This window comes from Crotalus tigris, unplaced genomic scaffold (genome assembly GCF_016545835.1).
Source record: "Crotalus tigris isolate CLP2741 ecotype Arizona unplaced genomic scaffold, ASM1654583v1 scf7180000017588.1960692, whole genome shotgun sequence".
Classification (NCBI taxonomy): domain Eukaryota; kingdom Metazoa; phylum Chordata; class Lepidosauria; order Squamata; family Viperidae; genus Crotalus; species Crotalus tigris.
This window is the reverse complement of record NW_024096494.1, coordinates 944,778-958,963: the sequence shown is the minus strand read 5'-3', so window position 1 is coordinate 958,963 and position 14,186 is coordinate 944,778. Positions and strand designations below refer to the sequence as shown.

The window sequence follows — 14,186 nt, the reverse complement described above, 5'->3', positions numbered from 1 at the left end:
TATTGAATACATTGCGTGGTTATGTCGAAGCAAAACTAACTCTGAGGTTCCCAAACCCATTAGACTTAAACAGTAAACTTCCCAGCCAAACCCCCAATGTCTTACGTAATCCATATCAACAAATCACTTTGTTATGGGAACCCTCTGCTTCAAATCCACACCTGTTCTGGTATCCTTGACAAGGCTTCATGCTCCCATGGTCTGCAGCTGAATTGAAGAAGCTTTGTTTCTCCATCTACCCACTTGAAAGTAACACCTCCCACCCCTTTTATCTAAAGCAGTGGTTCTCAACCTTTCTAATGCCGCGACCCCTTAATACAGTTCCTCATGTTGTGGTGACCCCCAACTATAAAATTATTTTCGTTGCTATTTCATAACTGTAATTTTGCTACTGTTATGAATCATAATGTAAATATCTGATATGCAGGGTATATTTTCATTGTTATGAATTGAACATAATTAAAGCATAGTGATTAATCACAAAAACAATATAGCAATGCTTGATGGAGAAGATTACTCTTCCTTGCTCAAAAATGTTGGGAGGGAAGAAAGGGGAAGGAAGGAAGGAAGGAAGGAAGGAAGGAAGGAAGGAAGGAAGGAAGGAAGGAAGGAAGGAAGGAAGGAAGGAGACTGAAGGGGAAGGGATGGAGATGGAGATGGAAGGAAGATTGAAGGGGAAAGGAAGGAGATGGAGAAGGAAGGAGATTGAAGAGGGAGAGAAGGAAGGAAGGAAGGAGAGAGATTGAAGGGGAAGGGACAGAGATGGAGAAGGAAGGAGATTGAGGGGGAAAGGAAGGAAGCAAGCAAGGAATGAGAGATTGAAGGGGAAGGGAAGGAGATGGATGGATGGAAGGAAGGAAGGAAGGAAGGAAGGAAGGAAGGAAGGAAGGATCTTTGGAAAGTCATGTTTTTCCAGATAGTGATGAACTGCAACTCCCAGCATTCCCCACTCTTCCACAGTGCTTTTTAGGGCTGCTGGGGATGGTAGTCCAGTAAGGTCTGGAGACACACACAGATGCCCTCGAATGGTGAGGGAGGCAGGCTGGGCGGCGCGGGGGAGGCTCCGGCATGGAGCAGGGCGGCTGGGGGCGGAGCGCAGCCGGGCAACCAGGAAGTGTGGGGACCAGCTCAGCGCCGCAGCTCAGCTCAGCCAGCAGTAGTGCATTGCTAGAGCAGGCGGTGGTGGCAAGTCATGAAAGCAGCGTCCACACATTCAGGGTGCAAGTGCCTTAGATGGTTTGCCTCCCCCACCCCTTTATTTACTGATCTGCCACAAGCTCATGCAAACAAGCCCCGAGGAGTTCTGAATGAGCGGCCGTTTTAAAAAAAAGCTTTAAACAATGAGGCAGAAAGGGGAACTCGCTCACGGCTTTTTTTCCCCTTTCTTGGCAACTGGGAAGGCAGCAGCCAGAGATGCCGCTGCACAAAGGGAGGCAGAGAGAGGGGCGAGGGGGAAAACCTCACTCAACTTTCGCCCTTATCAGAGCCGGTTCCTTTCTGGTCGACCCCCACCCACCCGCCCGGCCCCTTCACCTCCCGCTACAGATCGACGCTACCCCTTGGGAGTATTTCGCCAGGCTTTTTTTTCTACCTTGGCCCTGCACTTCTCCTTGGGGCTTGTTTGCACGAGCTTGTGGCAGATCAGTAAATAAAGGGGTGGGGGAGCCAAACCGTCCAAGACTCCCTTGCCAGACCTCCCAGCTGACAAGCGCAAGTTTGGGGGTCGCCAGCTGATGGGCGCAGGAGGTTGGCGCCGCAGCAGCCTCCCAGCCACCTGCTTCTAGGCTGGAGCAGTTGCCAGGACTTGCATGGTCGCCGGCAGCGGGGAGCGAGTCAGTGGGCATTGGGGACCATGCCAGCAGTCCTGTGCCATGGAGGCTTGAGGCGCGGGATGCAGAGTGGTGCGGTGCCATGGGAAGCGGCAGGATAGGGGGGAGGGGTTACCTGCATCCTGCCAGCTGAATTCTGGAAGCCTGCCTGAATGAAGAATTTTAGGGGGTGTTGAAAGGGAGACAGACTGAGGGCAATATTAAGATCGTAGATGGCTGCGTAAGAAGAGTGAAAGGGAGGCAAATTTGGGGTGGAGCAGAAAACACGGGGGGAAGGCATTAGGAAATAAGCACCAAGGTACATGGTACCTTGCAAGGGATTCCCGAGTATTCCGCAATTGTTTTTCCTCTCTCCTCTGTGCAAGAAAAACTTTTGCAGTGTAAATCTGAAACCAGGTGTTCCTGCAAGGTAGCACAGGAGGTCCTTGGGAAAGACGAGAACAAGCTTGGCGGTTCTTCTCTCCCAATCCCCTTCACCCCCTTCCCCGGCCTGCCTGCGATCTTAGATCACGGCTCCATGGCTTTTCTTTGCTTAGCCCAGCCAAGCTTTCTTCCACCCACCCTGTTCCCGGGAGCGCCAAGGAGGTATGGCAGAAACACATGAATTGGGATTGTGCTGCCCTTGGGAAGCTGATCATGCTTTGAACCTTAGGAGAGGAGGAGGAGTCCCTTCCTTCTTCCCTCCCTCTCTCCCTATCAAGCCCCCACGGGTTCGACATGAACGGGCAGGGGAGGGGCCGAGGACAACATGCGGGGCAGCAAAGAAGACGAGCGACCGGTGCTGTTCTACCTGGCAGCGTGGGTGTCAGCTCCGTGGGCGTTCCGACCAACAGCTGAGCGGCTCCAACTTCTGGCCGCCGAACAGCTGAGTCCTCCGGGAGGCAACGTGAGGCTTGAGGGGTATTGCAAGTTCGCAGGAGGTAGGAAGGAAAAGATAGAAGAGAGTGAGGCTGCAACAGAGAGAGCGATGTCTCGGTTCCTAAGACCATCGGAAATATATGTTTTCCGATGGTCTTAGGCGACCCCTGTGAAAGGGTCGCGACCCACAGGTTGAGAACCGCTGATCTAAAGGCAAGTTGAAACACAGAGGCACATAGCTGCCAAAGTTTCATACTTGACTGTTCTGGCCTGATTTCACGTAAACTCTAAAGTCTTTCTGCTGCTTATTTCTGTCCAGTTTTAATCTCAGTAAAACATGAAAATGACTCAATGAAGAGAGTTGTATTGATGGTTTAGATAAGTTCCAACAATTGTTATGTCATTTATTATCATTTCTTCGTTTAATTATATTCAATTATTTAGATATTTTCAGGATAACAAGTTCTCATAGCACAACTTAGAAATAAATGAGAAATAAATGAAACAAATAATAATAAATATATAATGACCAAAAAACATTCTAGGATCACTTTCACAGGACAATACAGAGGAGCAGAAAAGAAGATTCTAGTACCTTCTCCTCTCTTTTCAGGGATACAGAAAATAGGTGGTAATAGCCAGGGTAGTAAAAATAGCTGCAGTTAGGAGTAACAATCAATGTTATTACCTCAAGGTTGCAAAACAAACTCCTTTCACTTCAGTTCCATTACTTTTGAAACACAGTGTCACATATCTTTACAATAAATGTATGTATCACTTTAGTTTTTTGGGTTACATTATATTATTTGCTTGCATTATCTTTTCTTTTATTCTGCTAATTATGTGCCAACAGGTCATTTTTGACTCCTAGAGACCAACACAAGATTTTCCCAGCAAGATCTGTCTAATCTTTTCTTTCAAATTGCTCAACCTTTTAGACATCAAGTGCCCAAAAACCGGCCCACCCCGCCTGCCCTGCCCCCACCCCTGCTCACCTCCAGAGCCACCTACCACCTCCACGGCCTGCCACAGATCATCCAGGCGGCCCTGCAATGCAATGGCAGCCACACCCTTCACCCATGTCCCGCAGCATCATCTGCGCGTGACAGGGCACAAGGGTGGAGTCTTGTCCCTGCTGCCTGGCTGCCATGTCCTTGGCTGCGCTGCTCCATGAGGGTCGGACCCAGGGGCAACTCTCCTCCCAGGGGGGCTGTTGGTGATGAGAGGCCTGCGGGGGCAGGCTGAGCTGAGGCAACGGCACGCGTGCCCACAAAGAGGGCTTTGAGTGCCACTTCTGGCACACGTGCCATAGGTTCGCCACCACTGGTTTAGGTAAATCATAGTTAGTTGAGGAGGCATATGTTTGGCTATATTCCCAGGATTTGGAATCTAATCATTATCAAGAATTGTGGATTTTTCATGCATGGGGAACACTTAAAGTATTATTTTGCATACCTCTATAATTGATTTGCAACAACTGGTATTTTGTGATGCCTATAAACATCTAAATTAATATTGCTTTTAAACAAAGGAATAGTGAAGACTTTTCAGCAATTGGGTTTAAATTTTTTGAATATTTTGTAGCCTCTTTTTTTCTTTCTTTTGCTGGCTAAGTGTCAATGTCATATTATTTTTATGTATGCATATTTTTTTTAAAAAAATCAAATTAATGTAATAATAACTTGTTACTGAAAATCAGCAGTTTTGCTGCTGAATTTCACTATAAATTTCATAAAGGTTTCTAGGACTGGGTGCTTTATAAAGACCACAGGCCACAAACCCTCATATATTTAAAAAAATCAAAAAAAGAAGCAAAAATAATTTAGGGACCTTATAAGGAATAGGGTTAGATCTGGCCAGATATAAGTCTCCAATTTCTCTATCACATCCAATAGAATTTGACCTTCTAATGAGTAGGGATATATTTCAGTGTCTCATAGATATTATATAATGAGCATAATGCTTTCACATTTTGAAAAGCAATTGCAGAAAAAGATTTGTATATTTCTAAAGCTTACAATGGAAAATATTTATTAAATGTTATGTTCTACTTAATACAGAGATATCCTTTAATAACAGGATCAGAAAATATCCCTAAAGTAAGCTTAGCAACATGAAATCAATCACATAAAATTATTAAAAATTCCTGTGTGCAAAATTGGCCAAAATCTCACAAGATTTCAGGCATTTTTTTTTTTATGAAGGTGAGGGTTTATTCATACTAAAAGCTTGTAATGGCTGCCAATAGGAACATGTTTGCTACATCACAAAGAAATCAGTTTACAAACATATTTTAATTATCAAATAGATATGTGTTTAATAATTATACAGTTAGCATGATTTAAAAGTATTTGCTTAATTTCCTGGGATTCTATATCTTTCCGCATAAACAGAGTTCATTTTATTAACAAGTGTTTAACTTGTTACCGTGCAGGTCTTTAACTGTATTTACTTACATTATCTGCTACAATCTGAAGATTTTAGAGTCTAAGCTATTTAGAGATCTGTCTAGTAAAAAAATGCCTTCCAATTCCACATGCACTGGCTCAGCATTAAGTTTAAAATATGAATGTTTGGAAAAACTAAATGTTGTAGCAGTAATTCAAATATATTAAGATTTAATATGACAAATCCATGCGATGACATAAAATCTACAAAACACGATAGAAGAATCAATAGGGTAACTTTTAAATGTGTAGATATTTGAAATGAAAATGTAGATAGTGTTAGATGGAAAGTTAATCATGTTTATTAACATTAAGCATAAAAGGCATATATAGAATTTTCAGTACCTAAAATCAGATACACAAATCATGTGATATACCAAAAAATACTTATGCATATGAAGAGTAATAGAGTAATAGAAATAAATTCCAAAATGATATAACAACTTAATAAACTTATAATACAAATAAGAATCAATATTCTACTCCATCACAGATCCCCAAGTCTTCCCTCCACAACTCCCTTGTTTCTACTATAAGCCAAATATTTAAGAAAAAAGACTATGTACATTTTTGTTATCTAATAATAAAGTTACACATACAAAATCTATCTTGTACAGATGTCTCAGAAAATCACTGCATTTTTCTTTTGGCAACCCAAAAAGAGCCAAAGCCAATGAAACTAAGGGAAAAGAAAATGAATCCTATACATAACACAAATAAAACTACTGTACCAAGAAATCTCCCACAACTGGAAGTGTCTTACAATAGGGCATTTACCCTCAGTTCATGAAACAGTGAATATGGTACATGCTAGTATATCTCTAAATGTTTATTAGTGTAGATTTCTAACGATTCTTCCATTAGAAGAAATTAACAGCATAAATAGTTTTTCGAATATGCCATTAAACTTAAGTACTTGACTTGAACATATAAAGCCATCTTGGGATTTCCTGGCTCACACCTATATTAAACACAGGATGCAGCGCATAAACAATGGGAAGTTGCCATCAATCATGGTTTCCCTTCCAAAAGGCGGAGTTTTAAATTGGATCTAAGCATCTCATCTCTCAAATCCCATTAAGTTTTCAGTCTAAGAGCGCAACTGTGCTGAGGAACAGAAAGCTTCTACCTTCAATAAAGGATTTGCCTCCACAGCCTTGAAAGGGTCGGAATCACAGGACTATTGTTTGCTTTTCCTACTAACCCTACTCATGGGATGCAATCTTTGCCTGTTGGCCGCAAACAGAATAAGCCAATTCCGCCTCTCTGCATACTCGGCTTACTTTGACAAAGCAGACGTCTAACTCTTAAACGCTTGTGGACATAATACGGGGCTTCCACGGAACCAAGATCCCAGTTGTTACGGCTGAGCTCCAAGACTTATCTCCCATCCCGGGACTTCTCTGTCTTAACAAGATGTTAGAATGATGCCTTATCTCCCCCTTCAGAGACAGGAGGAAGGCTTGTGCGGAAGGAATATTGCTCTTTTGGCCAACTAATTCCACTCCCGGCACAGAATTATTTATTCCTTTGGGTGGCAACCACCGAGCAGAATCAAGCCCGCAAAACACTCTTCTCCGTCCCCACTCGCCCTCTTCAGGGACCGCCAAGCGCGTCTTTTCTCTTACCCGGATTACAGTGCAACGGCGAAGGCGGCGTGGAGACTGGTGAAGAAGGTGCCGAGGACGGCTGAAGCAGCGGTGGCGGCGGCGGCAGCGGCGGATCTTTGGGGCCGCCGCCGCCGCCCGGCGAAGGGGCCGAGGGAGGTGGTAGCATGAGGTAGCGATGAGGAGAGGGCAGGCAACGCAGACACAGCGAGTGAAGGCAAGGAAGTAGCTTAGGCCGCCGACTCTGAATATGTTGCCCACACACCCCACAAGTGTCCAAGAGGTTGAGCCGCGACTCTCCGTTGGCTCGGTCCGCAGGGCCTTGCCGGCTTTCAGCCTCGTTCTCCCCACCCATGGCGACCGGACCAGGCAGGCAGGGCCCAGCTATCATAGGGGACTCGTCCATTGTTTATAGGAGAAGCAAAAGCTGTCAGTGGCAAAAGCTGCCAGTGGCAACCACACCAGGCGCTAAGCCCCCTCAGGGCAACTGCCGCCCTCCCCCGGGCGTTCGGTGGAGCCCCGCCTCCTCAGCGGTCACTCCGTTGCCACCTCTAACCGCTCTCGAAGGAACTTCGGAAGAGAGCGCTCACGCTCGCAGCAAAGCCGCCAACGGCCTCCCGGGCCCCGCCCCCTTGGCGAGCCTTTCAGTGTCAGAGGCGCAACCCGCTCCTCCAGTGCCACACTCCCTCCCTGTTCATCATCCAAGGCAAACTCCTCCCCTTTTATCCTCCGGGTTCCAGTGCCTCTGAGCGTTTTTCGTTTTTAGGCGCGTTTTCTCGTATCTACATTCTCATTTCAGGAGAGCGTAATTCTTTCGTTTCATTCAGCTCAGCCACGCTCCCTGCCGTATTTTCTTAGTTATTACCTGCCCTCTGAATATCTCCTAGTTTCCTGTTTGGTCGGTTTGGGTACCGCCCTTTCATTTGTCCCGCCCTCGAGTTTTTCTTTTCGCCCCATAAGCATTTTTTTTCTTTTACACTTAGTGTAAAATGTAATGAAATGGTGAACCAACTCTCCAATTTCCTAAAACACTACTTTGTATTAAGCTTGATTTAGTGATTTTCCATTATTGCTGAGAAAGGAAACGTTGGCATTGGTATCACTGGTGATAATTTTTAAACTAAATAAAACGATTAAAATCTTCTGCATTATCAGAAAAAATAACACAGATCGTTTGCCGAAACAGTATGCACAAACTAAACTAACCACATTTTAGCATAACTTTTTATGACAATGCAGTCCATACGGTTAGTTTATGATCTAGTGCAGGGGTAGGCAACCTTGGCTCTTTTATGACTCGTGGACTTCAACTCCCAGAATTCCTGAGCCAGCATGGCTTAGCTTGGAAACCTCTCCTTTCCCCCTCAGCGTGGCTGGCTCAGGAATTCTGGGAGTTGAAGTCCATGAGTCATAAAAGAGCCAAGGTTGCCTACTCCTGACTAGTATGCCCTCTAAATCCAGAATATGCTAGGGAATAAACCATGGTTTATCTGGCTTACTAATGCTGGGAAAAATGGAAGGAAATAGAAGAGGATGACCAGCAGCAAAGTGAATGGTGGCAATAAATGCACTATTGGAAGACCTGGAACACCATACTAGGAGCTGATTGTCCCGGGGAAAAAAATCTACCTATGTGATCTCTAAGAATAGACATGACTTAATTGCACTCAAGCAAACTATGGTTATCGTTCTGTTTTGCCCAGATTATCTGAGCTGCTACTCCAGAAGGAATTGGTCTAGGAGTAGCCTGTACTTTATGTATATTTATTTATTTTTTTCTCTTGGGCTGCCGTAACATTGGGATTTCAAGAAATTCTGCACAGAATTATATATTTTAAATTGAATTCTGCTCAAATGCTGTTCTAACTTAAGAGGAAATCCATTTAAATACAATCAAATATCACAGAATATTGTTATGATTGGATTCCATTTAAATTAACATGAATCATGACTAACAAGACTAAATTATTTGATTTCAAAAGAATTTTTCCAACAGTCTGATTCTAATCCCTTAAACCATTTGCTTTTCTATCCCTTTCCCTTTTTTAAAAGTTATCACCATTATAACTTTGCAATTTGAAAATCTCAAAAGAAGAGGTAACTTAAGAGAAAAGTCATGTTGAAAGAAAAATCAGGTCCAGTTCCAAGCCGGGAGTAAAATGCTGGAAATAAAATGGAGGCTAAGATGCTGGAAATAAAATGGAGGCTGCTTAAGAAAGAAGGTTCTTGTTTATTGATGAGCAGGACCAGCAACAGCAACAGCCCTTTTAGTATTCCAAAGATGCTTTTTTCATGAGGCAACTGGACTTTCTTGTTTTTTCTTTGCAGATGTTTCACTTCTCATCCAAGAAACTTCTTCAGCTCTGACTGGATGGTGGGGAATGAAAAGATTTATACTCCTTGCAGACAACTGTTCATTTGCATTCTTTTAGAGAGTCATTAATGCTACTTGGAGGATTATCTGTGTCCTCAGGGTCTCCTGAGTGGTGCAAATGTGTGTGGAGACTTCTTGGAACTGTTGAAAGGACTGAATTGTAGATTGAACATAGATTATGTCGTATCCCTCCCCCTCTGTTGAGAGAGGGCTATTCAGTTTTGACATAGATGGCCTCTTGGACCCCTCTTTCAAAGAAAAACACAAGGAAGTCCAGTTGTTTCATGGAAAAACGCATATTTGGGATAACTGGATGACCGAGAATTTTCATAGACCCTTTTGGTATTCTAATTATTGTTGCCTGACTCCCATTGTGGCTGGGAGACCATGTCCTGTCCTTGGAGCTGGAAGAGGGATGTAGATTTTTGGAGTCTTTGTTTTTCTAATCCCACCAGCTCAAGCCTTCTGTTAGGGGTTGTGGCTGATGGTGTTTTGCTTATGAATAGGTGGCTCAGTCTTTCTGAATGGATTACCACAATCTGCATTCCTAAAGGCCAGCCTCTTCAGGTTTCTTAGCTTGAAGCTGTTTCCCTATGGCAGGGAAACTGGGGCTGCTTTCTGCCAATTTTTTTTCTCCATTTCTCCTTTAGGGGAAATATTCTATCCTGCCTTTTTTTAATATTCCCCAAAATATATCATTCTGGAGGGAGGGGGGTGCTGACGTCCTACAGTCAAAAATTATTTTAAGACTTAAGGGGTAGTAATTTGTAGCCCATTTCCAGGTACATAGAAATCATAAAATCAGGCAAACTTTCAGTGTTATGGAATCAATTATCTTCCTTAGTTAATTAAGAATCATCACAAAATAAAGTCTTCAAAAAAAATCTAATTCCTAACCTACATGTAGGACCGGCATATATTAATGATCTTGTTTGGATTTGTGAATATACCAGTTGTTACAAGTATAATTATTAGGTTTCTGCTATAGCTTTGCTGCGGTCTCCTATTAGTATGTCATCAGCAGTGGGGAAAACATCTATCTGGAGCAGATCTGGGATAGATCTGACTAGATTCCACCTCTTCATTTTTAGGCTAGCTTGGAAACCTCTCCTTCTGTCTGCCACACCAAAATGTGGGCAGAGGGCTTTGAAAGCAATAAACACACAAGTGAGGTTAAAAACAAAAGTGTTTATTAAGCAAAACAGAGTAACATAATAACTTGAACTGAAAAACATCATCTAAACATACCATACATATCTGTAGCCAAGGGAATAAAATAAGGACTGGTAACCTTCAATACAGGAGTGAAAATACATGACAAAAATCTCACATCCCTTTAATATCCAGAAGGACTTCATCCTCATTGAAATCCACAGCTACAGATGACCTCCAGATTACTTCAGTTACTATATAGCACTTTTCCTGGATAGGTCTATACTGTAGCTGGTTTCTTAGGAGGAATTTAAGCAACATAGACACATGCATTCATTTTAACAAATCATTTCTGTTACTTTGAGGAAATATCTTCCCATGTGCTAGTATACATGCTGCTGGCATTCCATTATATGGATATATAAAGAAAGAATGCCTGTCAGACCAGTTTAAGTCCCTATACCTGGCTAACTTTGTGAAAGTTTTGAGATCATGCTATGCTGATATCAACGGATAGAACTAAAGGCCTGGGATAAGTACTTTGTGCTATCCTGATATCACGTCCTCAAAATCCGGGGCATGAATATGAGATTTACATGTATTCATCAATTATTGGTTTCCAGTTTATATGTCCTTCCTGCTCTATGGAAGCCTGAAATTTCCCTATTCTACTCATTATAATAATAAGGCTATGCAAGGTTTTAGAGTGATCTGGAAAAATGGTTCAGAATAGGTAAAGAAAAGCAACACAATATCTATCTGTGATACATTAAAACAGCTGTCTTTTTCCAGAAGGATCCCAATGCAGCAGCATAATCCTGACAATATGAGTCACATTCACATCACTGCACTTTCCAATGCACTTTTGAAATGAATCCAACTCTTTAAACAACCCTAATCTGTTATTCTAATATTAAAGATTCACTGGGTAGGTGAAGAAAAGCTAAGAATTTGTTTCTAGAATAAGAAACACAGTCTGTTCTTGGGCTCTGGCGGGGATATCAGGAGGTAAACTATGATATCATATTTTCCCACTTCAAGATGAGTATTGTGTAGTGGGCTTCAGTAGGCAAGGAGCAGATCAGCATAGTTACAATGTTATTTGTTGACTCAAACTAGAACTGGAGAACTGCAGGCAATTGCCTATAATTTATACTCTGAGCCCACAGAGCCTTAACCAATGTCAATACTTGAAAAACCTGCCCAAATATGAATGTTCAAAATTTCCCTCCAAAACAGTTGGAGTTAACAGTCAGGGTCCTCTAAAGCAGGGCTTTTCAACCAGTGGTACGGGTACCACCTGTGGTACATTGGCATCTGGCAGGTGGTACGCGACCATCCTAGAAAAGTAGCCGGGGAGGGGAATGAGCTGAACCAGTGGCAGCATCACACAAGCCTGAGCGAAAGATGGCTGGAGCTGCAGGGCTGTCAGGGCACAGTGGAAGCGCCAGGATCAGTGGCAGGCTCCAGCTGGAGCTCAGTGCTGATCCTGGTGCTTCTGCTGAGCACAGAAGAAGTGTCAATCAGCTGGAATGTTGCAGCATCTCCATGGTCTTGTGATTTACATTCAGATGCTTGGCAACTGATTCATATTTATGACGGTCAATGTCCCAGGGTCATGTGAAGTGACCAAAACCTGCTGCAACCACCCAGCAGACGGAGGGAATAAAAACCAAACACCCCCCCACCCCACCCCTGTTGCCAGTCCTCAACAGAAATGCTCACAACAATGAAAACCTCGGACAGGAGGAAGAGCGCCACTGGGTGGGCAGGCAGGTGTCTTGCTCGGCTGTGGCTTGGGAGGCACTTTTTTCAGTGCCATTGTAACTTTGAATAGTCACTAAGCGAACTGTTGTAAGTCGAGGACCACCTGTACTTTATCACTTTTTTTCTTTTTTTTTTCAGTCATCAAGTTTTTGATACCTTGCTAGGCGACTGGTGGTACTCGGATGTTGTCATATCCTAAAAGTGGTACAATGGGTGAAAAGGTTGAAAAGCCCTGATCTAAAGGTTAGTTTCATTTTAGCTTCACAAGCAGTTGGAATTAAGTTAGTTTGACTTTAGCAGGGATTAACACAACATTATATATATTCAATACATAACACCGAGGACCCTTTATCAACATCAGTATTAAAATTCTGTTACAGGTAGTCCTTAATTTATAGCCATTTGTTTAGTGATCATTCAAAGTTACAATAGCACTGGAAAAAGTGACTTATGACTGTTTTTCACACGTACAACTGTTCCGCATCTCCATGGTCAGGTGATTAAAATTTGGACGCTTGGCAACTGGCATGTAATTATGATGGATGCAGTGTCCCAGGTCATGTGATCACCTTTTGCAAGCAAAGTCAATGGGGAGGCCAGATTCACTTAACAACTGTGTTACTATCCTAACAACTGCAATCATTCACTTAACAACCATGACAAGAAAGGTCATGAAATGGGGCAAATCTCATTTAACAACTGTCTTACTTAGCACAGAAATTTTGGGATCAATTGTGGTCATAAGTTGTGGACTACCTGTATATATTACAGATTCTATGATGTCATCTCTGAGCCATACATTTTATCTATCTTAAAGATAAAGGTAAAGGTTTCCCCTGTACAGTTGTTTCTGATTCTAGAGGGTCATGCTATCATGGACTAAAGGCATTTCCATGGTCATGTGGCCAGCATGACAATATGCCGAGGCACACAGAATGCTGTTTCCTGTCCAGTGAAGTGGTACCTATTTATTTACTTGCATTTGCATGCTTTCAAACTGCTAGGTGGGCAGGAGCTAGGGCAAGTAATGGGAGCTCACCCTGTTGTGCAGCACTCAGGTCTTGAACTCCTGCTGTCAGCTTTCCAGCTGAAAAGCTCAGCCTCTTTAACCACTGAGCCAGCACCTCCCTTTATCTGTCTTAGAAGAAGCCATTCCATTAATACATTAATATTTATATTAATATTCTGGGGGAACCAAGGACATGGTATTATTTCAGGACGGTGGTTTTAGAACTGTTAGATGCATTTTCCCTGCCAAGTACTTTCAATAGGGCAACTTTCAATCATAGACTACTAGTAAGGTTATGAGTTGGCTTATTTACTGTTAGTGTGATGCTTAGAAACATAATTTGGCACAAGGGAGCATCTTCCACCTGATTCTCTCCCCAGGGTTCACATGTCTGAAAAATGTGGATGGCATGCCAACATAGAACCTCATTGATCCACTGCATGATATCCAATAACATGGACAGTGTTTGCTAAGACAACTGTGAAATCTTGAATTATTCACTTTCCTGTCTTAACTATAATTTAAACATAGAGGAAGCTTTACCACAAACCACTTCCCTTTTTTTATAGCTGAGTGGCACAGATAAAAGCATGGCCACAATAGCTAAGTTTGACTATGGTCAAACAGAAACAACTTTTATACTTGCACAATAAAATCACAAAGAAAACCAGTACAAAAAAAATACGTAATGGATTTCTATAGGAGTTAAGATTTGCTAAAGCCCAATATTATTCCCAAGATATAGGCCCAAGGAGGTTTAGCCAAATTCATCTTGGGGACATTGTGAAATGAAGCAATAATAGAAGACAAACTGCAAAAAGCTGGGATACAGAGAGGATAAACCTATGCTATGAAGATGAAATCCCATTAACATGTGCCCAAACCACATTTTTTTATATACTTTCTAAGTCTAGGTTGCAGATTCCCACCCTCCTAGTTTCATGATTCTTTCCTTTGCTAACATTGGGCCTTCTTTTCTCCTGGATTGATGACTTTACAGCTCTAGTGAATGTATTATCTCAGGATTGATTAATGTATGTTCTGAGGAGCCACCCTAGACAAATGGCCACTATTCATATTAGAGACCAGGGCTTTTTTTGTCATAGAACGCCCAGAACGGAGTTCTGGCACCTTTTTTGGATG

The 14,186-nt window shown here is 42.7% G+C and overlaps 1 protein-coding gene across 3 annotated transcripts in view; it reads right to left on the bottom strand.

Annotated features, from left to right (window-relative positions):
• Positions 1 to 7,548, bottom strand: part of TRIM24 (tripartite motif containing 24) — a 66,359-nt gene extending 58,811 nt beyond the window's left edge. Inside the window, exon 1 of one of the 3 annotated variants that reach the window (XM_039362236.1) lies at positions 6,763 to 7,548. In XM_039362236.1, the coding sequence (XP_039218170.1) occupies positions 6,763 to 7,147 (385 nt within the window). In that variant the 5' untranslated portion in view covers positions 7,148 to 7,548. The remainder of the gene's footprint in view (positions 1 to 6,762) is intronic. The other 2 variants (XM_039362228.1, XM_039362245.1) reach the window with 2 other exon arrangements.
• Between the last annotated feature and the right edge of the window lie 6,638 nt (positions 7,549 to 14,186).